Source organism: Arachis stenosperma, chromosome 5 (genome assembly GCF_014773155.1).
Source record: "Arachis stenosperma cultivar V10309 chromosome 5, arast.V10309.gnm1.PFL2, whole genome shotgun sequence".
Classification (NCBI taxonomy): Eukaryota; Viridiplantae; Streptophyta; class Magnoliopsida; order Fabales; family Fabaceae; genus Arachis; species Arachis stenosperma.
The window spans coordinates 134,614,431-134,638,976 of record NC_080381.1 but is presented as its reverse complement, the minus strand read 5'-3'; the positions used below and the strand labels follow the sequence as shown (position 1 = coordinate 134,638,976).

The 24,546-nt window shown below is 30.5% G+C and overlaps 1 protein-coding gene across 7 annotated transcripts; it reads left to right on the top strand.

The window, feature by feature from the left end:
- Positions 1-256: 256 nt before the first annotated feature.
- On the top strand, positions 257-24,354 carry LOC130981768 (uncharacterized). 7 transcript variants are annotated; one of them, XM_057905455.1, is made up of 10 exons: positions 257-397; positions 634-759; positions 883-977; positions 1,133-1,206; positions 1,498-1,607; positions 4,549-4,646; positions 5,625-6,098; positions 6,873-7,028; positions 22,693-23,105; positions 23,701-24,354. In XM_057905455.1, exons 5-10 carry the CDS (start codon positions 1,597-1,599, stop codon positions 24,283-24,285), a joined length of 1,737 nt encoding a protein of 578 aa, XP_057761438.1. In that variant the 5' UTR covers positions 257-397; positions 634-759; positions 883-977; positions 1,133-1,206; positions 1,498-1,596; the 3' UTR covers positions 24,286-24,354. The 7 variants fall into 7 exon arrangements, with proteins under 7 accessions (XP_057761438.1, XP_057761437.1, XP_057761436.1 ...); XM_057905454.1 differs by lacking the exon at positions 1,133-1,206 and having other exon boundaries at positions 1,503-1,607; XM_057905453.1 differs by lacking the exon at positions 1,133-1,206.
- The last annotated feature ends 192 nt before the right edge of the window (positions 24,355-24,546 follow it).

Here is a 24,546-nt window from a genome sequence, read left to right as displayed (position 1 = left end):
AACCGATCGATCTGGTCCGGTTTACAAAATCTTGCTAATAATGCATGCATATTCTTGTACATATTATTACGTCCTTTACACCTCTGTAGAGTAACAAAATTAAAACTAACTACAAAATGGCAATTAAGTTTAATATTGCTACCGTAATTAATTTTTCAATTTTCGTCAGAGAGAGAGAGAGAGAGAGAGAGTGTGTGTGTGTGTAATGTGTATTATTTTAATAATTTTTGGGTAGACTTAGAAAAATCAAGATCCAGTCTCCGGTCTGACAGACCCTAAACTACGCCACTGGGGACTTTTGCTTCTGTTTCAGCAATCTGAGAGAAGCCAATCAATAAACCCTGCAGCGCTAACAAAGGAGCCAAGGAAGTTTCCTGAATCTCTTGAGACTTGAGAGGTAATAATGATCAAATCTTGTTCCTGAAATTTGCTTCTTTCTTCCCTCTTGTTTTTCCTTGTTTCTCTCCCTTGCTTGTTAATGGATTAAAAAAAAGCTCTTTTTTATCGTTATGATTTAACCAGAAAAAGTATTTTGGGGAATTTATTTCTGGACACGTCCTAATTTAAATGCTTTTCTTGGATGGTCCCCAAGTAAGTGTGGAAATTTTAAATTCCGTCTTGTTGTGTATGCAGCTTCCACTTGGCCGATCTATCCTGCTAGTGTCTAACTATATTGCAAACAGGACAGGATGTATATCTCGCATCCACTTCGGGATTATTAGATCAGAATAGGTCATCGAGTAATGGCGGAAAATTAAGGTGTGACCTGGGTTTGTATTTTATTTTCTTTAAGTAAATTTTACTTGAGTAGACCACCCCCCCCCCCCTTCTTTTTTTTCTCATCGACTTGCATAACAGCGTACGCTTCACATTCGCATCTAGGGTGCTCGAACTTTCTCCTCCTACTACCTCCACTTGCATTGCTATTCGAACCCATGAACTTTGCAGTCTTCCTCCGTCCAAAACGCCGCTGAAAGGTAGAACATTGGTCTGCATCACACATAGTTTATTCTTGTCCTGAGGTTAGGTGGCTCTGTTAGGTTACGTAGTGTCATTAGTTCGAATGCGACGCCGTTTTGATGATCATGCTGAGACTTAGTTGTCCCAAACTAATCGTTACCATCCACTTCAGCCAACTGCAGTTCAGCTCAGAAGCCTAACACTAGATGTAATCCGTCAAGTCTTGCTCGAGACATTAACAAAAGGGTAAAGGAGCTGAATTCAGAGGCCGATTTGTCATGTTTTAATTGATAGAGTGTAGGTTTTCCAAAGTAAAATCAATAGAGTCGAGGATAAAAAATAAAATTTTATTATTTTGCTATTTCTTTTTATTTATCTTATAAAATCTTAAAAATGGTAAATACTAAAAATAAAAAGGCCAAACCGAACTAACCCTCACATTTTTACCCTTTCTATTTTTACTTAGCATTCGCAATTGTATTGTATATTAATTGGATTAAAAAAAATGCTTGCAAATAAAGTAGATTCTTCTTGCAGCGAAGGCGAAAGCTAGCTACAAGCCTAAAACACAGCGCAGGTGTATAGAAGTTCGGGTGGAATTCCGCTGTTAAAACCTGTACACAGTATTCATATAAAATGATATCTCTGTAAGTATATCAATAACATGAAGCACTTGATCATTAATCACTTTTTCCAAAAGTTTATTAATTTGTAGGAGCTGAACCCATTGTCTTCAATTTGCTTTCTAGATTTTAAGTCGGGTCTTATTTTAATTCTTGAAATATTAAAATATTAATTTAGATTTTAAAATTATATTTTCTATTTATTTTAGTTTTAAGTAAGTTAATTACTACTATTTTACTTTTAATACGACACTTTAGTAAAATAATAATAGTTGATTAATAATTGATCAACTAACTAATGACATAGAAAATGCATCTTTAGAAGCAAAATTTAACATTTTAAATTTTGAAAATTAAAATAAAACATAATTGTAACTTCAAAAGGCATGATAACTCTTCCTTTTGGTGTAAAAATGGTAATCACAAGTTGCTTAATTATTAAAGGATCCATTGTGCATTTGTGCTTGTCACTGGATCATGCCTATATAACAATAAAAATCCAATTTTTTATGAGATAAATATGAATTGTATTTAATGTTACACTTAGGGGTGGCAACGGGGCGGGTAGGGGCGGGTTTTTGCTCTATCCGACCCCGCTCCACTCTACAAAAACCCGCATCGAACCCGCCCCTCTTCTACCCGCGGATAGTAAAATGTTAAACCCTAACCCACTATTGTGGGTACCCGCCCCGCCCCTACCGGTCCCAATAATTATTAAATCCAAAAAATAAAATAAAATTTTAAAAATTATATAACCATTATTTACATTCATAACATAAATTAAAGTAAAAATTTAAATATGATACAATATTATTAATCATTTTACTAATTATTTTATATATATGACATATATTATATATCTATTATATATACCGGGACGGGTTTAACCTAAACCCGACCCTGTCCTGCCCCGCCCAAGAAACCGCCCCGCTAAAACCCGCCCCGAACGGATAGGGGCGGAGTGGGTACCCGCGGGTTCGGGTAATGTTGCCACCCCTAGTTACACTTCTCTTGTTCCATTTCTATACCAAAAAAGAAACGTTACAATGTTTGAGTAAATTCCTATAATAGTTCTTGAGATTCGCGTGAATATTCGATGTAGTCTTTAAGATCCCAATTTTCTCATAATAGTCCTCCAGATAGAGCTCCGAGCACTCGTAGTGGTCCTTGGGCATATTTTTTGTGATGAGTAATCACCGGAGCGTTTACGTGGCGTCGTTTTGCCATGTTGGAGTCAGCTTAGCTGGCACGTTTCCAATTTATACCCACATTGGTCCCTCCCTCTTTATTTAACCCTAAATTCCAAAATTCAAATCCCTAATCTTCTTGTTCGACAGCTCCCAGTCTCTGACCCTGTCAGCAGCCCACTTCTTTCTTCCAAGCTCCTTCGGGACATCACCGACAAACGAAATCATATGGAAAGCAAGCAATTGTGCCCAATCTCAAGAGGAATCTCCCCGGACAGTGACTTTGCCATAGAATCAAGTTGGTAAGGTTCTGAAACTTTTGAAGCTCCCTTGGAATAGAACCTTCTAGCTTATTCTGCAACAAACACAATGTCTCCAAGATGTCACACTCACTAATCTCGGCTGGTATTGGCTCCAAGAGAGCATTCAGTCCCGCCCGAATAACCCAAAGCTTCTTCAACTTGCTAATTGATTTAGGAATTCTCCCTGTTAAGTTGTTGCTATATATAACTAACTCCTCAGGTGAGGCTAAGTTCTCAAGATCTTTAGATACCTCACCATGCATATAATTTTCACAAAGGTAAAGTTTCCTAAGTTTTGTTATATTCCAAATTGAGATTAGAATTTCTCCTTGAAGCATGTTTGCACAAAGATCTAGAATCTCCAAACTATGGCAATTAGCAAAATCATCCGGATTTGGACCAGAAAGAAAATTTTTTGAAAGATTCAACTCAATTAGCCTTGGAAGGTCACAGATTCTAAGAGATAAAGTGCCAGATAGATTAAGGTGGTAGAGTTTAACGGAAGTTATCAATGATGAATGGGTGCATTGCACACCTGTCCAATTGCATGGTACTCTCAATCTCGGTCACTTCCTCTATACTTTCTCTCGCCACCGGTCCGATCTCTTCGCTGATCTCTTCTCTTCTAGTTTTGAACTTTTCATTCTTGCTTGGTGATTAATGTTTGGTTGTTGAGGAAGCTTAGAAAAAAAGAAGTATGGAATGTTTGCATTTGTTGTGATGTGTGAACTTTGAAAAAGATTTCTGTCTTCTTTGCATTTGAATAAAGAATTGGACTGCCGTTCGGTGTTTGACAAGGTCTGGGAGTTGTCGGAGAAGAAGATTAGGGATTTGGATTTTGGAATTTAGGGTTAAATATAGAGGAAGGGACCAATGTGGGTATACATTGGAAACGTGTCAACTAAGCTGGCTCCAACATGGCGAAACGACGCCACGTAAGCGCTCCAATGATGACTCATCACCAGAAATATGCTCAGGACCATTATGAGTGCTGGGAGTTCTATCTGGAGGACTACTATAAAAAAATTGGGATCTTGAGAACTACATTGAGTATTCACGCAAATCTCAAGGACTATTACGAGGATTTACTCTACAATGTTTGCAAAAACATTGTATATTAATCCATTAGTTTAATAAAAAAAATTAATAAGTATATAATGTTTCTTCCTCACGTAGATTTTATTGTTGTATCTTTTGCCGTTTGCTTGTTCCCTTCACTGTAAAATTATTCTAGTTTTAATGTAAAATTATTACTGAGTCACTAAAACCTTTATTCATTAGTCATATAATTCACATTAAATAAGTTTTGAAAGTAAATTACTAAAGTGAAAGAGACCTTAATTATACGTTCGTAATAACTAATCATCACTAATAACAACATATAAATGAAACAGATATTATATAATACAGAAGAAATATATGACTAATTCGTTTTTAGTGCTGAACTAAGAGTTATAATGTGCGTTTTCTTTGCAGAGAGATGTCTGTACAAGGCACAACTGCTTCCCAACAGCCTCAAGGTGCTGAATCAGCTCATATTGTGAGGCCAGATCTTCCGTATCTTATGTCTTCACGTAGGCTCTCTCACTGCCCCCATCTTCAAACGTTACCCTTAATTTTGAATAAATAACTATTTTGACTTTTTTTTACTAGTATTGAAAATGAATTGAATTGAGTTGAGGCGAGTGATGCCAAATTTAAATTTGGCCTACAAAAATTGAGCTCGACTTATCGTTTAGCTCATTTTATTTGTAAAATTTAAGAATTTGTTTGGAATGTTAGAAATTAAAATTTACTCAAGTTAAACTTATTTTTTTGTTTTGGAACCACTAAAAATGAATGATTTATTTTTTTTTAAGAATTTCAATTGTCATTTTTTTTCTCATTTGTAAATCAAATTAAAAGAAATCTAATTTCCAAATCAATTCTCACATCTTTCAAATTTAAATTTATTATGTCAAATGTTAAAAATATTCTTATTTACAATTAATAAAATAACTTTGTCAAAGATAAAATTATAAAAGAAGAAAATTTAATGTATATAAAAGTTATTCCAAACTAAAGAATTGAATTTCATTCTATTAATATATTATAGTCATTCTAAATCATGAAATTGAATTTTAAATAGAAATGAATTTCTTTTTTCATATTAAATAATTTTCAAACAAGCTCTAAGTTTGACTCTCAAACAAGTTATATGAAATTATAAATTAACTTTATACTCATGATATTAAAAACATCAAACATGTAATATAAAATTATGAATTAACTTTATATACTCATGATATTTTGAATGTACTTAGGAAGTAGATATTGAGCTAAATTTGAACTTATTTAAAAGAGTTTTTAATATTACTGATATGACAATATTAGAAAGAATAAGATGACTTAAAAGCAAGTTTTGAAATTCAAATCTTGATTTCTATATGTAGTAATTTATTAGCTAGCACCACACTTTTAAATAGATTAGTTCTTGGGAAAAATAAAAAGCAACCAAATAGGATGGTACAAACCATGGACCCTAAAATGACTTGGATTATATTCTGGTGCAGAAGAAAGACGTAGATATCGCATCCAGTGTATTCACCTTCAAAATGCAGCAGAAAACGGTCACTGGAAAAAAGCTAAGAAAATCTTAGAACAGGATCGGACGCTGCTGACCTATGGCATAACAAAAAGGTGGGAAACAATCCTTCATGTTGCAGTGAGTGCGAATCGTGTTCGCTTTGTGAAGGAGCTGGTGAATTGGTTGCAACCTGGTGACTTGGCATTGCAAGATCAAAAAGGGAGAACGGCGTTCTGCTTAGCTGCAATAGCTGGGAATGTGCGAATCGCCGAGATATTGAGGAGACAAAATGATTCGTTGCCAGGAATCAGGGATAGAGAAGGAGGAACTCCTCTTCACCTTGCTGCCTTGCGAGGAAGAAAGGAAATGGCACGGTATCTGTACCCTCAAACCAAAGGTATACTGCAAGAAGATGAATGGATTCCCCTCTTCCTCACTTGTGTAAACTCGCAGATCTCTGGTGAGCAATAAACTTCTTATATTTTCTAATAAATCTCAATATAAATATGATATTGCTAATAAGTAATTAGACTCTTAAAAGATAAATTTTTGATAGAAAATATAATTTAGAGAAAATGATAAATAGGTCCTTGAACTTTTAGTCTGTAAATATCTATATCCTTGAGGATTTGAAAATACATGTAAGTCTCTAATTTTCTCAAAATCTGGACATATTGATTCTTGGGTCTAATTTGTCCCATTTTAAAAATTCTTTCACGTGTGCATCCGTATATCGGCCAGGCCAGTACAACAGAAGTTATGTTTGATTTTTTCGTTGGATCTGCCCGACCCAAGTGATAAGAAGAATCGATGTGTCTAGATTTTAAGAAGGTTAGGAACTTAAATGTATTTTTAAATTGTTGAGAATTTAAATGTCTGCGGGTCAAAATGTCAATGACCTATTTGTCCTTTTCGTATAATTTATTATTTTTTTAATTTTATTTGGATGAGTATATTTAAGAATTTAACTATTTAACTATTTTGAAAAGTCAAAAAGATTAAGTAAGTATAATATTTTTTTTACATTATTCTTAAAATGTGCTCTTATAGTATATATTAGTAAGACTCTAAAAATTTTATTACTCTTTTAATGCATTATTAATACATTTAATGTATTAAAAACTATGTACAATATTTTTAAAAATATGCTCTTTGGTTATTTGTTAATACTAAGACTTGTGAAATTTATATATGAACATACTATTCGTAATACTCTGTATTAAATGTCATGCAGACGTAGCCTTGGAAATGTTAAATGAAAAGGAAACACTACTAGCTACTGCTAGGAGCGGTGGTGGTAACAATGAGACGGCTTTACATGCCTTGGCTCGTAGGTCTTCACTTTGTTGCTGCCAAAATCTAGAGTCTCGGAAGCACCTCCTGCATTTATGTAAGTGTCTATAACCCTTCTTGACTTCTTGTTCTTGCATTAGGAAAAACGCTTCTACTTGGTTTATATTTACAATTGTTATTTGATATTTTCTGTTTGTTTGCCTTTGCTATGCATTTTTTCTGATATATTTTAAATAAGGATTTTATTAATATATGCATGCGGTGTTAATACAAGTAGATGAGATTTCCTGCTGCTAGTTTAGGTTTACAAGTTCAATTGGAATTTAACAGAGATAACTAAATTAAATTTAATTTTTGACATTAAAAATACCATATATTATATAACACATGTAATGTATAATATAATGAATTTTAAATATAGGTATAACATATGATAATAAAAAAATTAAATAGATGTTAAAAACAAAAGTTTTAAGAACGATGACAAAAGATTATTTGGTCCAAATTAAAGACTAAATTTGATATTTTCTGTTTGTTTGCCTTTGCTATGCATTTTTTCTGATATATTTTAAATAAGGATTTTATTAATATATGCATGCGGTGTTAATACAAGTAGATGAGATTTCCTGCTGCTAGTTTAGGTTTACAAGTTCAATTGGAATTTAACAGAGATAACTAAATTAAATTTAATTTTTGACATTAAAAATACCATATATATAACACATGTAATGTATAATATAATGAATTTTAAATATAGGTATAACATATGATAATAAAAAAATTAAATAGATGTTAAAAACAAAAGTTTTAAGAACGATGACAAAAGATTATTTGGTCCAAATTAAAGACTAAATTTGATATTTTCTGTTTGTTTGCCTTTGCTATGCATTTTTCTGATATATTTTAAATAAGGATTTTATTAATATATGCATGCGGTGTTAATACAAGTAGATGAGATTTCCTGCTGCTAGTTTAGGTTTACAAGTTCAATTGGAATTTAACAGAGATAACTAAATTAAATTTAATTTTTGACATTAAAAATACCATATATTATATAACACATGTAATGTATAATATAATGAATTTTAAATATAGGTATAACATATGATAATAAAAAAATTAAATAGATGTTAAAAACAAAAGTTTTAAGAACGATGACAAAGATTATTTGGTCCAAATTAAAGACTAAATTTGATATTTTCTGTTTGTTTGCCTTTGCTATGCATTTTTTCTGATATATTTTAAATAAGGATTTTATTAATATATGCATGCGGTGTTAATACAAGTAGATGAGATTTCCTGCTGCTAGTTTAGGTTTACAAGTTCAATTGGAATTTAACAGAGATAACTAAATTAAATTTAATTTTTGACATTAAAAATACCATATATTATATAACACATGTAATGTATAATATAATGAATTTTAAATATAGGTATAACATATGATAATAAAAAAATTAAATAGATGTTAAAAACAAAAGTTTTAAGAACGATGACAAAAGATTATTTGGTCCAAATTAAAGACTAAATTTGATATTTTCTGTTTGTTTGCCTTTGCTATGCATTTTTTCTGATATATTTTAAATAAGGATTTTATTAATATATGCATGCGGTGTTAATACAAGTAGATGAGATTTCCTGCTGCTAGTTTAGGTTTACAAGTTCAATTGGAATTTAACAGAGATAACTAAATTAAATTTAATTTTTGACATTAAAATACCATATATTATATAACACATGTAATGTATAATATAATGAATTTTAAATATAGGTATAACATATGATAATAAAAAATTAAATAGATGTTAAAAACAAAAGTTTTAAGAACGATGACAAAAGATTATTTGGTCCAAATTAAAGACTAAATTTGATATTTTCTGTTTGTTTGCCTTTGCTATGCATTTTTTCTGATATATTTTAAATAAGGATTTTATTAATATATGCATGCGGTGTTAATACAAGTAGATGAGATTTCCTGCTGCTAGTTTAGGTTTACAAGTTCAATTGGAATTTAACAGAGATAACTAAATTAAATTTAATTTTTGACATTAAAAATACCATATATTATATAACACATGTAATGTATAATATAATGAATTTTAAATATAGGTATAACATATGATAATAAAAAAATTAAATAGATGTTAAAAACAAAAGTTTTAAGAACGATGACAAAAGATTATTTGGTCCAAATTAAACACTAGTCTATATATATAATATAAATAATAAATCTAATTTTGATATAAATACTAAAAAATCTAATTTTGATATATTAATATTATAAATAATTTTATATAATTATTTAATTAAATTTATGTGTTTAAATATCTTTTTAAATAATGAGTTTGAAAAGTAATTATTTTTAATTTATTATGTGTAAATTTTTTTAAAATTAAATTTACAAATAATATACTTAAATATTAATTTTAAATGGCATCATATCTCGAAAGTCAACCATAGAAGAAGATTCTTCTTTATCTATTCGACGAACCAATCCATCATGGAAGCCAATTATAGGAGAAGATTCCCGATGATATAGTTTTTTTTAGAAATCCGTAATCACAATTTGGTTATTGTCTGATTCTTTATCAATCTCCGATCAATCACCAAAGACTCAATCAGGTTGTTCTGATTGCTCTTCTGTTTTGCCGAGGCAACACTATAGAAACATCTAGTATTTTTACTCATATTTTTGGCATATCTAAATCGAAACATCTGTTTCTAATAAATTTTGTCGCGGTTCAAAATAATAATGAGAGGTGCACAGAAATTTTTTTTTAGCAAGTCTAACAATTTTAAATTTAAATTAAATGAGTTATAAATATTTTTAATAAATTATAAGTACTAAGATGAATACGTTATACATTATTTTTAACAAAAACATAAAATAAATTGATACGGTTGGATTTTACCTGTAACATAAAACATATAATATTTAGAAACTCAACAAAGAATAAAGAATAAGTACCTAGTGCACATAATTACCTTTAAATAGAAAAACTCACATATTCGAGTATTCGAGTATATGTTCCTGAAAATTTAAAAGAAAAATGGAGTGAGTGTGTTATCGAAACATATTTTACTTAGAAAATAGTATTTATACAAATAAGTGAATTAATAAGGGAGTTCTCAATATAGAAATCGAATTAAATAGTCTACACTTGGATAGCTCCATCTTTAAGGGCAGCTCTTTTTTCTTGTGTGTCTATATAGAATAACAGATCTAACATATTGAGTATACATTAAGCTAGTAATGTCCTTACTAGCTAAGGTTTGACCCAGATGTATCTAGTGCAGTGTTTGTTTTGCTGGACATGTCCATCACTTGGATAGTGTTTGGTTGTGGACACAGTAACACATGTCTGCCGTTTGGTTTGGTGAGACACAAATTTTCGAAAGACATGGGAGGACACGAATAGACACAGAAACACTAAATTTGTGCACCTCTAATTTAGTGAGACACTAAGACATAACTTGTGAGACACTAATTTTTTACTCTTTTATCCTTCTTCAATTTTTAAAATTTAGGGCAAATCACGATAATAAGCCAGGAAGAGCAAAATTTTACACAAATCCGCCAAACCAAAATCTAGTTCAAGAATCCACCAATGCATGTTTTTATATAGTTCGAATCAGATCAATTCGAACTCAAACTACACATAATTCGAATCATATTGATTCGAATTATGTACACATGCACACACCAAGTAATTCGAATTAGCCTGATTCGAATTACACCCTTGCACGCGTTTCCCAGTAATTCGAATTTGATTGATTCGAATTATTCATGGTATAATTTGAATTATGCTGTTAAAAAATTTATTAAAAAAATTAATAATTTAAAAATTTTAAAATATATATATTTTATTTCATACATTAAAAAAAGCTAACAAAATATTTAATTACGAGATTTCTTTAAAATATTAATAAACTATCAATTCGAATTCCATACAATACTCTTTTGTCTATTTTTAATAGCTCATGAATATTTTTTAATAAATTTTTTAATAAATTTATTTAAGTTATACTACAAAAAATATTTTATTCAATGCAAAATAATTTTTAAAAAATGACTTAAAAATGTTTTTTTAAATTATTTTGCATAGAATAAAATATTTTTTTATGGTATAATTTTAAAAAATTTATTAAAAAATATTCATGAACTATCAAGAATGGGCAGAAAAGTATTGTATAGAATTCGAAGTGCTCACCGTATAATTTGAATAAGAGTGATTCGAACTTCCCCATAGTAATTCGAATCATGTAATATCTCACCATATAATTTAAATAATTTTATTAAAAAATTATCATGAATATTTTTTAATAAATTTATTTAAATTATACCACAAAAAAATATTTTTTCTATGCAAAATAATTTAAAAAATAACTTAAAAGATGTTAGGAATACTATAAAAATTTGTAATGTCCTAATAATTTAGGACATTAAAGATATACTCTACATAGTTAATAATAATTTAAAAATTAAAAAAAATATATTTTTATCATATATTTACCTAAATCACTAAAATATTACAAACTTTTATAGTACTCGTAACATTTTTTAAGCTATTTTTTAAATTATTTTGTATAGAATAAAATATATTTTTTAATTGTTTTGTATGGAATAAAATATTTTTTTAATTTTTAAATTATTATTGACTATGTAGAGTATTTTATTTAAAATTTGAGTACATGCATGTATTTACCTAAGTCATTAGAACATTACAAATTTTTATAGTACTCTTAACATTTTTTAAGCCATTTATTTTAAATTATTTTACATAGAATAAAATATTTTTTTTAGTATAATTTAAATAAATTTATTAAAAAAATATTCATGACCAATTCAAAAATGAACAAAAGAGTATTATATGAAATTCGAATTGATAGCTCATTAATATTTTAAAGAAGTCTCGTAATTAAATATTTTGTTAGCTTTTTAATATATGAAATAAGATATATATTTTTTAATTTTTAAATTATTAATTTTTTTAATAAAAATTTTTAATAATTATTAACTTTTTTAATAAATTTTTTTAATAAATTATTAATTTTTTAACAGCATAACAGTCAAATTCGAATTACTTGAAAACGCCTGCATGGGTGTAATTTGAATCAGGCTTATTCGAATTGTGTATGTGTACATAGTTCGAATCAATATGATTCGAATGACGTGTAGTTTGAGTTCGAATTGATCTAGTTCAAATTATATAAAAACGTGCATTGGTAAATTCTTGAACTAAATTTTAGTTTGGCGGATTTATGTAAAATTTTACTCTCCCTAATTTATTATCGTGATTTGCCCTAAAATTTATCTTCTTATCTCCCTAAACTTTTTTTTTCTCTTCCTCTTTTAGATTCTACAACTAAATTTATCCTTCTATTTTCTTTAAAAAAAATATTATACATTTAATTTTTTTGTTTATTTAAATTTTGATTAATCTTTGATAAATTTTGAGCTTTAGTTTTTTATTTTTTTTAAAAAAATTATATATTTAATATTTAAATGATAATTTAAGATGATATTGAAAAAATAAAAAATATTAGAAGAAATAAAATTTAATGGTGATGACATGCCGTCTGTGGCGGAGCTTGAAACAAAATTTTGAAGGGACAAAAATTTAATATAAAAATTTAATAATAATATTTATATTAAAATAAAATTTATAAATATAATTATTTTTTAAGTTTAATAAGATAATAAATAAATAATTCTATAGATAAAAAATATAAAATAATTTATAATGGTATAATAATATCAATATTTATTGAATATTCTAATATATTTTATCATATAAAAAATTAAATTAAATAAATAGTAAAATATAAAATAATATTAAATTAAATAAATAAAAATAAAAAACCCTAATTTTTTGTATTTGAACTCAAAGATAGAGGAAGTGTTGCTTGTCCTAATTTTTTTTTTTGGTGATTGAACATAACAAAGAAAAATGACCTAAGAGAAAGAGTAGCACTCCTCTCTAATAATAATGTCTAAATTATTAGGGGGCAGTAACCACTCTAGGTACACCTGCTTGTTTAAAGCAGCAGTCTTAGCCATTAAATCAGCCGCTCTGTTTGCTGTGCGCTGGATGAGCACTAAAGTAGCTATCTAATTGCGCTGGAGCATCTCTTTAATTTTGTCAAGCAGATCAAAGTCATTCCTAATCATGCTGGTTGTGCCTTGCGAAATAAGAAGAAATGCATCAAGATTATCAATTTCACATATGACCTCTTTGCACCCGCAATCCCAAACCATAACAAGCCCTCTCCAAATAGCATGAAGCTCACAATAGAGAACACTAGAAAGAGGTATATTGGCAGAACAACTTTTTATCCAAATTCCCATGTTGTCTCTAATAATACATCCAAAGCCAGCTAATTACTTATTTTCAAAAACTCTTACATCGCAGTTCACTTTACAGACATTCATTGGAGGTGGTTCCTAGTTATATTGCAAAGAGGGAGGAATAATATATTTTTGGTTGGTAACAACATTAGAGAAATCTCAAGCAGCATGTTTAACTAAGTGAACAATTTTCTCCTTACTCCATGGATCAACTTGATGGAAGATGTCATTGTTCCTATCTCTCCAAATCCACCAAAAGACCGCTGCAAAGAGAAACTCATTTTTGTTGAGATTAGAACGAATCCAAGACACAAAATCCAAATTAGAGTCCTCAGCGGTCATTCCCAAATTTAAGTTAATCCAAATCTGATGAGCTTTTTGGTAAGTCCTAAAGCAGTGGTTAATATCCTCTAGAGCAAGATAACATCTCTGACAAAAATCAGAAGTAACAAGACCTCTTTGAAATCGGTAACTAGCTGTGAGAACTCCGTTGTTGAGGCAAATGTAGAGCAGATACTTTATCTTCTCCGATATTCTCAAGCGCCAAAGCCAAAGCCAATTTTCATTATCATTTCAGGCAAATTTCTTCTTTAATAGCCATTCATACCCGCTTTTAATTGAGTAGGTGAGAATATTTGAGTTTGTCCAAAACCAACCTATTTTATCTCCTACTTGCTTGATAAGATCAAAGAGCATCAAATCAAGTTTAACTTCTTCCGGAATCATTGTGCAAAGAATATCCCACCGTCAATGTCCATGGTGCCAGACATGTTCTAGCTTCAAGTGAGAATCAGAAATGTGCACAAAGGGAACCAAAGGAGCTAGCGTTCTACATGGTCGCCAAGCATGATACCAAAAGGATTGAGACATACTGCCTGTACACCAATCAAAACTATCACGAAACTTTTTTATTGTCTTATAAATCGCTTGCCAAGTGTTTGAAACATTATTAGAAAATTTGGGTGAAAAACAAACACTCCCAAATAAATATTTTGCCAACAAAATTCTTACCCAAAGCTTATATTTATTATGTAATAATTGCCAAACAAACTTTTCTAATAAAGCAAAATGTACACATTGGGTATCTCTAATTCCCAAGCCTCCATATTTTCTTGGAGTGACAACTTTGTTCCACTTGACCAAATTTAAGCAATGCTCCCCCACCTTTCCCTTCCACAAGAATTGTCTAAGCACAGAATCAATCTTTTGACAAATCGAAGTAGGAAAAAGAGTCACTTGCATCTGATAAATAGGAAGAGAAGAAGTAACAGATTTAATTAAGCAAAGTCTACATGCTCTGTTAAGGAGCCGACCTTTTCAACTAGCCAGCCTATTCTTGATCTTCTTTAAAGAGTACAAAAAATAGACCTAGTAGCTCAAGGATGATTAAGGCTCACCCCCAAGTATTTACCTAGGTCACTAGCAAAAGGAATATGAGAAACACCAGACAACATTTCCTTCCTTCTATTAGAGATATTTCTAGAACAAATAGCTTTAGATTTTTCAATGTTAACCTTCATAACTGAAGCTTTGCAGAACAACTCCAAAGTGTGCACAACATTCTGAACTTGATTTTTCTTCGCTTTACAAAAAAGGAGAAGGTCATCTGCAAACATCAAGTGAGAAACTCTAGGTCTCCCTCTAGAAACAGCCACATCATCCCAAATATTCTCGTCAACTTGTTTGGAAATGAAGCATGCCAATCTCTCCATGCACAAAACAAATAAATAAGGAGAAATTGGATCTCCTTGCCTGAACCCTCTACAAGGTTGGAAGCTGTCCAATCTATTCCCATTCCAAAAGATGGAAAGATTTGAGACCTGAACACAATTCATTACAAGCCGAATAATTAGAGAAGGAAAGCCAAAAGATTCAAGAGTGTGCTCAAGAAAATTCCCATCAACTCTATCATAAGCCTTTTCTAAATCAATCTTAAAAGCCATAGCTCCTTTTTTAGACTTTGTCCGCTTAAGAAAGTGAAGAACTTCTTGGGCGACAATAATATTATCAGGCGCTCCTCTACCATGAATAAACCCTCCCTGAGTTGAGCTAACAATCTCATCCAAAAATGCTCGTAATCTATTAACCAGCACTTTAGTCACTAGCTTATAAATTACATTACAAAGGCTTATTGGCAAAAAATCCTTCAATCTAGTTGGAGGGTCGCACTTAGGGATAAGAACAATCAAAGTTTTCAACAAAGAATGGCTTAACGTCTCCCCTAAGAATGCTTTCTGAACAGTACGCTACACCTTATGACCCACCACATCCCAATATTCCTTGAAGAAAAAAGTTTGAAAACCATCCGGTCCAGGAGCTTTGAACGAGCTCATATTATCCAGAGCTTCTTTAACCTCCAACATTGTTACTGGTTTAGACAAATTATCACAAGCATCCTGGCTAATAGATGGCATAGGAATTTCTCCCATGCAATTAACCTCAACTACTGCGATTCGAATAGAAATTACTCCCCTTTACCTCATGAACACTCAAAATATCATTAAAATCCCCAACCATCACCTAGGGTCTTGAATGCACAAACCAATATCAAGCAAATGACTCCATAATTCTACTCTATTAGTGGCTTGAGGGCTTCCATAAACCGCACTGCAGATCCATCTTTGCCCACCACCATCAATTTCCAAAGTTACACATTGATTCGTAACCCAAAGAATTTTACAAGAAAATTTTAAATTAGCAGAGAGGAACCAAATTCCTCCTTTGTATCTAACAGCATCTACAGTCCCTATAGGATAATAACATAATCTCCCTCAAAATTCTTTCATAGTTTCAAACCTAATATGAGTTTCCACCAAAATAAAAAAAATTTGGTTGAAATTTTTGTACCAACTCCTTACAGTGCACCTGAGATATCTTATTTGACGCCCCCTTACATTTCAACTAATAATATTTAAATGGTCACAATCCATAAAAAAAAATTAAATAATTGGAATGTTTAATTATTTTACCTCACGTTGATGAACCCCTGTCTCTAAGTGTCTTCTCGTGGACTTGCACTGCAAAACCATCATTCTTCTGTTGAGGTTGATTCTCCAAGATTGTTGTTGTACTAGCTTTATCAAGCTCTTTTTGTTCTCGAGAATCCATTGACAATGCTTAAGTAGGTGAGTTTTGAAGAGAAATAGGACGCTGTCTTTTGTGTCCTGCTTTAAAAAAGGGAGTACTCTGATCCTTGAAAGTCACCTGAGTTGTTCCCAAAGAGTCAAGCATGGATGGAGGATCCTTCTTTTCCTTAGACCCCACCTTTGCATTTGATAAGGACTTCACCTTTGCATTTGATGAGGATCCAGCATGCATGTTATTAGACCCAAAAAAAAAATTTCTTACTCATCAAATTAGAGCATATTGCTACATTGGCTTTTTTTGGCACCACATTGGGTCTTTACCCACCTTTTTCTTGCCTTTTTTATTAACTGTAACCCATTCACCCTCTTTTGCATGAGTATCCCTATCCATGCGTGATTATTGCAAATTGTCATGCACAAGATCCGCTGCTCCATGCTTCTCCATAATTGGAATTGATTTGGCATTAATTCTAAATTCAAAAGTTGAATTTTGATTTTTTTTACTGGGATTTGATTACCTTTCGCTGTTTTCTCGTTGTTATCCACCGTGCTTTCCTTTCCAATGCCATTGTTGTTCTCTTTCGCACATTCTCTTGTTATGTGCCCAAAGTAGCTATACTTTTCACAAATTAAATTCAAGTGCTCATATTCTATGTCATATATATAACCATCAACTTGAATTTTTTTATGACTGGAAGTCCCAAGTTAATTTGTACACATGCTCTTGCATACTTTTCCCTCTCTGCAGACTTGGTGGCTAAGTCAATGCGGATTGATTTGCCAACAGCTGATGCAATCATTTTCATGGCTCTCTCTTGATAATAGTTAATGTTAAAACCTGTGATTTTTATCCAAACCATGGTAGACCCAAAAGTGTTTTCACGAGGTCTGAATGAAGAACTCCAAGGTTTAACCGCAACATAACTACCAGTAATCATCCACGGTCCTGAAAATTTTTTTTCTATCCTCCAAGAGATCAAATTTGACTAAAAAATAGCCAAAATCGATATCTAGTACCTCATATCCTCCTTTGGTTCTCCAGGCACCTTTAAGCCTGTGCGTGATCGCCGTATAGCTAAAATTTTTTCCAGGAACTTTGATCACGATGGCATCTTTGTAGGGCTCTGCTAATATCTCTTTTGCTTCTTCAGTGAACGTCACAGTTGGTATCTCCGAATCGCCTTTCTTACCAACTACTGTAGCCATCTTATCCCCATCAAGAGAATTAGCAACCTCCAAAACTCTCCTTGCTGAGGCACCAACAACTTTATCTCTGAACGATATCCGCTGACTTTGAATCTTGTTACTGTCTCCTTTAATCCTCCTCCTTTTCACCTGATGCATGCCCCCCTCCTTTTCACCTTCGAAGACTCTCTCCCGCTCTCTCCGCTCTCTATTTCACGTACTCTCATGTACTATCTCTCGTATTAGGGTTTCCACTTTGTATATGGTGAAAAAATGAGTTTAAAGGAACAAATGTTGAAAAGAATTTAAAAGATTGCTTGTCCTAATTTATTTAAATAGATAACTTTTTTATTTGATTTGATTGTTAGATTATTTTTTTATTTTTATCTTTTTTTTTTGTGAAAGCTAACAAAGACCCACCCATTTCAGTCCAAATTCAACATGTTTTTAATGTTTCAAACTAAAAATTACTGTGCAATAAAAGCAAGAAATGAGGATTGAGTCTAAGTGCTTTAAATCATTGTAAAGTATTTGAGCCAACTAAATTATTTTTTATTTTTTGAAGAAGTACTAATAATTTTTTATAAAAAATTTGATGGCCCTCCTTGCCTCAACTAAGCTCCGCCCTGATGCAGTGTTTAGGGTAATGGGTGTACAGTGACAGTGGTAAATTTTGTGGTTAAATGAAGGATAATTCAGTGTTTCTTAAATATGTGTGTCTTAGCTTATTCTTATTTTTGCCAAACACAATTCATAGACACAAATATTTTATGTCCATGTCTTTAATGTCTGTGTATTTATGTCTATGTCTCATCGTATACATCAACCAAACGGAGCCTTGATGAACACAGTGATAGTGTCCGTCGTTTAGTTTATTAGACACAATTTTTTTATGGACATGGTGGCACATAAGAGCACATAAAATACATGTCTTTCATGTCTCTCTTTTATCTTGAGATACTAAGACACAATTTATAATACACAAACTTTTTCAATTTTATCCCTTCTTTTTTCTTTAATTCCTACTTTGTTCATTGGATTTGGATCCTATAAAATTTAAATTTCACTTTAGAGAGTAAAGTGTGATCTTTCACAATTTATTTCATACATGGGACCAAAAAATAAATATGACAGAAAAATTATTTAAAGGTAGAGGATCCAAACTTTAGAGGATCCAAACTTTAGAGGATCCAAATCCTTATTCATTATTCTCTCTTGTTTATTATTCCTCCTCCTCTCTCTATCTCTTCCTCTCTAGTTTGACGGCGGTGACAATGAAATCCTCAGATGGTGACGTCGTTGTCATTGTCTTCTACTTTTTTTTTCTCTACTGCAAAGATTTTCTATTGCTTTGCTTCGCCATTATTAATATTGTTAGCGGGTTCCTTTTTTTAATTTACTTACCTTCTATTTATTTAATTATTTTTTTGTTATTACAAATTTTTTTTTCTAACATATCATTTCTTATAACATCCAACTATTGTCTATTTGAATCCTCTAAATTTTGAATTTTATTTTAGAGGGTAAAGTATGATCTCTCACTATTTATTTTATAGGTGAGACTAAGAGAAAATATGATAGAGAAACCATTCAGAGTGAGAGATCACACTTTATCCTCTAAAGTGAAAATTCAAAATTCAAAGAATCCAAATTCTTTTTTTTCGCCTCTATTGTTGCATCATATACATCAATCTTCTTTATCTCGTCCTCAATTTTCTTTATCATGTTATCTATATCTTCAAAATTCTCCTTATACCACCTACTTGAAAAAAACATCAAAGCTTTTAATTTATTAGTAAATGATACTTCCATAATCTTCTCTATTCTTCTTTCACCATTTGCAAGAAATGTTCATGAATAAACCATGCAATCCAAACTCCGACATAATTTTGGACTCCTATGCAACCTTATATCTTCTATTATCAAAGGATAATGATTTGACAAATTTCAGGGGCCTCTTTTTAATCCCAAATCAAAAAACTTTTTTAACCATTTCAAATTTACCATGATGCAATGCAGCTACATAATTAGTCTCTAAACCAGGTAAATTTGCAATCATTTAATGCTAAGTCAATCAACTTCATCTCTTATATTCATTTCTTAAACTCTTTCGCATACGCTTGCAAATTAGTAGCTCCCTTCCTTTCTTTTATCTTTACAATTTCATTGAATCCTCTATATAACAAAATAAAACTTGACATAATCCAAAAATATAACTTAATTCTTTTCACATAACAAGCTTCTCATCTCTCACATGAGCATCATAAACCAAACAAAAAGCTTATGAAAATTTCTTTAACACACAATCACCTATTTTCTTTATAATAAATTTTTATCTTAAACATCATTCCATCCTAGTTAATAATAATACTCAAAAAATAACTTTTTTGAATCCCACAAACTCCCAATCCACTTCACTACTACTTAAAATATTTTTTACATCAAATTTAGTCACCACTTCTTTCTTAATCTCTACCAAATTTAACATATTTAATCTATATTTCTTTTTAAAATTTTTCACTGTACTCAACCTCCCAACACCCCCAACCCCTTAACATTTTCTTATTTTATCTTTTTGCTTTGTTAATCTTTTCTTCTGACGAATGGCTTCATTTTGTGCTTGCAAGATGTCCATAATATCATCATATTTATTGTTTAAACCGGACCTGACTCCACTGTTGAATTCCAAACCTTTCTGTTCTCAGCCATTTCATCTCATGATCTTCATTACCAGCCTCACTTCCGACATCAAACCCAACTTCACTAGAGTCCGAAGATATGATTTTCCTTTCCTCATCAGCATGCTCTGCTCTCATTTCTTCATTCTTCTCAGGTTTATGACTTCCATTCACCAAGCAATTCCTCTGATTCCTCAAAATCACTGCTTCCATCTTCACAACCTCTATGTACTTCTTCAATTTTATACTGCTCTCTCCTTTCTTTGTCACCGCCACTTACTCCATTTTTCTTGTTCATCTTTCTTGAACATCATACAGAGTTTTTTATTTTTCAAATTTAAATCAATCAAATTTGATCTATAATTTAATCTAAAATTTTTTATGTACTCTTACTAATTGATCAAACATATCCATTTTAATCTCTTCTACCAACTTTTTCAAGTACTAATTGCATACTAAAAATTTGGATTATTAATATTATTAACATTTTTTATTATTTTTAAAAAAAATATTTTTTATATTTACAAATACATATAACGAGATATATAAAAATTAAAAAACTACACATATTTCGTTTACACTGTAAACAAAATACGTGTAAAATTATGTCGTTTACCGTATAAACGAGATAAAAGAGAAATATCTATTTCAATAAATATTTTTTAAATTATTTATTTCAATAATTATTATATTTATTTAATTTATTAAAATAAAAATTCCTAAATATAAATATAAATATATTTTTTGCCCTTGAATATCTACATCAACGGTGATAAGTCCTGAGAATATAGTTAAAACATATTGAAATGTTTGAAATAAAAGAAATTAGAGGTTCTTTTAACACTTTTTAAAAACTGTTAGAAACAAAAAAAATATATATTTTATTTGATTAGAAATCTTACTCCATCGTCCATACCACTCAAATCCCTAGTCCGGGCTCCCAATCTCAGTTCAGAGATCTTGTTCTTGATCTTCCTGTCATTCTCTCTAACCCTTGGACAATATTCCATATATGTTTATAATAAATTATCCTCAAAATGACATAAATGAATGTTTATTTTTTTTTCCATTAATATATTATTGATTTTAAACTTTTAAGTTGAATTCTTCTGTTTTATTTTTATTATGTTTTGTTTTTATTTTAAAGTTTTTTAATAATTTTTTTACTAAAACCGTAAATATATGCGGAGATTTGCCTTCTTAGTTATGAAAAAGAAAAATATTATATACACATACTAAAAATTAGCTATTAAATCAGTCGTTATATATTTATATATATACAAATATTATTTAATTTATTTTAATATATATTTATATTTTTATATATATATTATACAAAAATCTAATTTAATAATTAATTTTTATGTATATCTAATATAATTATAAATAAAAATATGAAACAAGAAGTCATCAAAAAAAAAATATGAAACAAGAGTGTGAGGAGGACAGAGAACATTTTTCATTGGTTCTCAACTCCCACAGAATCTCACGGTTATCCTTACAGTAGGTTTTAATTTTTATTAGAAATATAATTATTCCTACTCTTCTTCCTGTCAACTTCACTTTTTTTTAAAAAAATAGTACTATGACATAATATTAATATATTTATAATAAAAAAATTTAAAATTTAATTCTTATTATCTCAAAAGAAAAAAAATTTAGAATAAGACATTTTTTTTAAAAAAAGAAGTTTATGTAAAAGTTCAGCCAAATTCGAAAAGAACTCTTGCGTGAAAGAATACGATAAAGATATAACTATCAAAATATCTTTTATGAGTTTAAACTTTTGAAGTAGTATCATATCATTTTTCAACTTTAAAACAAAAAAAATTAATACCAAATGAATCAAGAAAGACAGTTACAAAAAAATTGACTTTATAAAATTTAAAAAATTTTATTTAATTAAAAAATATTAATAATAATATCTTTTTTAAATTTTTTTAATATTGTTACTTATTTTTTAGATATTAGAGATTATTAATATTTAAGTTAGATTTAACTTTTTTTTATACTAGACTAAATTCTAAATATATTTTTTAAAAAATTAAATCATACTTAATAACTTATTACTATTATTTAAAAAAAAACTGAGGCCGAGGCGTTGACTCCCCACTCCTTTGCATCCGTCCCTAAGTTCGGTGATGTTTCTTTAATGGTGAAAACTTAGGTGTAGTTAACTTCACGTAAAGTTTATAACGGAGAACTATTAGATGAAAATTTAGTCAAATTAGTCAAATCATCTAACGGCTTTTAGGTATCAATTTTATGTGAAATCAACTGCATCTGAATTTCCACCTTTTTTAATTTGAAAGAATAGTTTTGATATTGGGGTGATAACTTTGATGTACTCATTGTTTTTCTCTTGTAGAGTTTTGTACAAATTAGCTTATCTATATATACGAGTACCAATACATGACCTTTCATATAATGAAACATTGAAACATATCAAATTATATGTACCAGGTAAGAAGGATACCTGGTCAATCAAACTTGTAGAACGCATCATGGGAATACTTATTAGCCTTGATGGTAGAGTGATGACGAATACCATGTCCACACCTCCTGTAACACTAATTGCCGCGGAGGTAGGAAATCTTGAGTTTCTATCTGTGATTATGAGCATAGACCCCGAATTGGTATGGGACTCTGAAGACACGAGCCAACGCATAATCCGCGCAGCTGTTTTGCATCGTCATGCTAGTGTCTTCAATTTATTAATACATCGTGCGGGCCCAATCATAGATTCCATAGTAACTTCCATTGATGCCGAAGGAAACAATCTATTGCATTGTGCTGCAAAATTAGCACCACCAGACAAACTTAAATTGGTCTCTGGAGAAACGCTTCAAATGATGCTTGAGTCGACATGGTATAAGGTATTTGGTGCGTGGGGTGTGTTTGTGTGCGTATATATCTAAAAAAGAAAAGGCTCTTTGGGGGAGGTGTGCAGAGAGAAGAATGAAGAAAGTGATTTTTGAAATTTTTGTGCAGATATTTTTATATGAATTTGATAATTGAAAATTATTAGATGATAATTTAGTTAAATATAATAAATTATTTAATAATTTTTAACTATGATTTTGATATAAAAATAATTGTAGATATAAATTTTCACCCTTAAAAAATGGGTTAATATATATTGAAAAGAAAGACATAAAATTGTCTAATGCACAAAACCTTCACTTTAGTTTGAGTAATATTATAGGGTCGGTGTAATTTATTGTTTTTAGCCCGTAATTGGCCAATAATATCTAAGAGTGGCTATAAATATGATACTGAACTGTTAGACTAAAAGTAATTGAGTTGTTGGTTAAAAGTACGGGTCAATATAAATTAAAATTGTTAGTCGTCCCCTCAAAATTTTTTCTTTTAGTTTCCTGTCAAAAATTAAACATTGTTACTATATTAGTTAACTATTTGATTCTATCGAAACTTGAAGTTGTAATGTGGGCATTATCCTTGGCATGGCAGGTGGTGAAGAAGTTGATGCCGCCATCATCAGTGGAAATGAGAAACTATGCAGGTCTTACTCCACGCCAACTGTTTACCATGGAGCATGAACCATTGCTCAAGAAAGGAGTATCATGGATGAACAAAACCGCAAAGGCTTGCATTATTGTTTCGACCCTAATTTTCTCTGCTTGCTACAGCTGGTTAACTGGTAACAATAATGATGACAATAAAGGAAGTCAAAACGATTCCAAGAGACTAGCATCCCAGATATTTGCATTAGCAGATACCGTAGCACTGATGTCATCTTTAGCCTCTGTCTCCATTTTCTTCTCTACCGTCATCTCACGTTTTTCTGAAGAGGACTTTCTCAAGTCACTACCGCTCAAGTTGATATCTGGCCTAGTGGCATTATTTATCTCAATTATAAGCATGATCTTAGCATTTAGTAGTACCTTCTTCATAACAAATTACGAATATTTGAAGTGGGTTCCTAGTTCCATCTCTGGGGTTGCATTTTTAACAATACCCCTATTTGTAACTCTTCAGTTTCCCCTATGGTTTGATATGATGTATTCAGCTTACATTTCTAGTTCTCTCTCTTGACCAAGAAACTCACGCTTCCTTAGAATAATGGGAGTATATCAATAGAAATCGGTTCCATTTTTCTGATACGTACTACGTAGGTTTTTCTTCTATGCATAATTTTACATTCCAGTTGTGTGTACAGCTATAATTGGATTCAGATCGTCTCACATGTTGAAGATGATAATTTGTCAACAAAAATGAAGTAAAAAAAAAGGAATAATTACAATAAGGGATGCGGAATGATAATAATATAAAGGGAAAAAAGATCAACCATATGTT

What these genes read in the sequence shown, in the direction of transcription:
- LOC130981768 (XM_057905458.1), top strand. An exon ending in TGTAAACTCGCAGATCTCTG is followed by an intron (nt 6,099 to 6,872) that starts GTGAGCAATAAA and finishes AATGTCATGCAG; the next exon opens with ACGTAGCCTTGGAAATGTTA. An exon ending in GAAGCACCTCCTGCATTTAT is followed by an intron (nt 7,029 to 22,692) that starts GTAAGTGTCTAT and finishes TATATGTACCAG; the next exon opens with GTAAGAAGGATACCTGGTCA.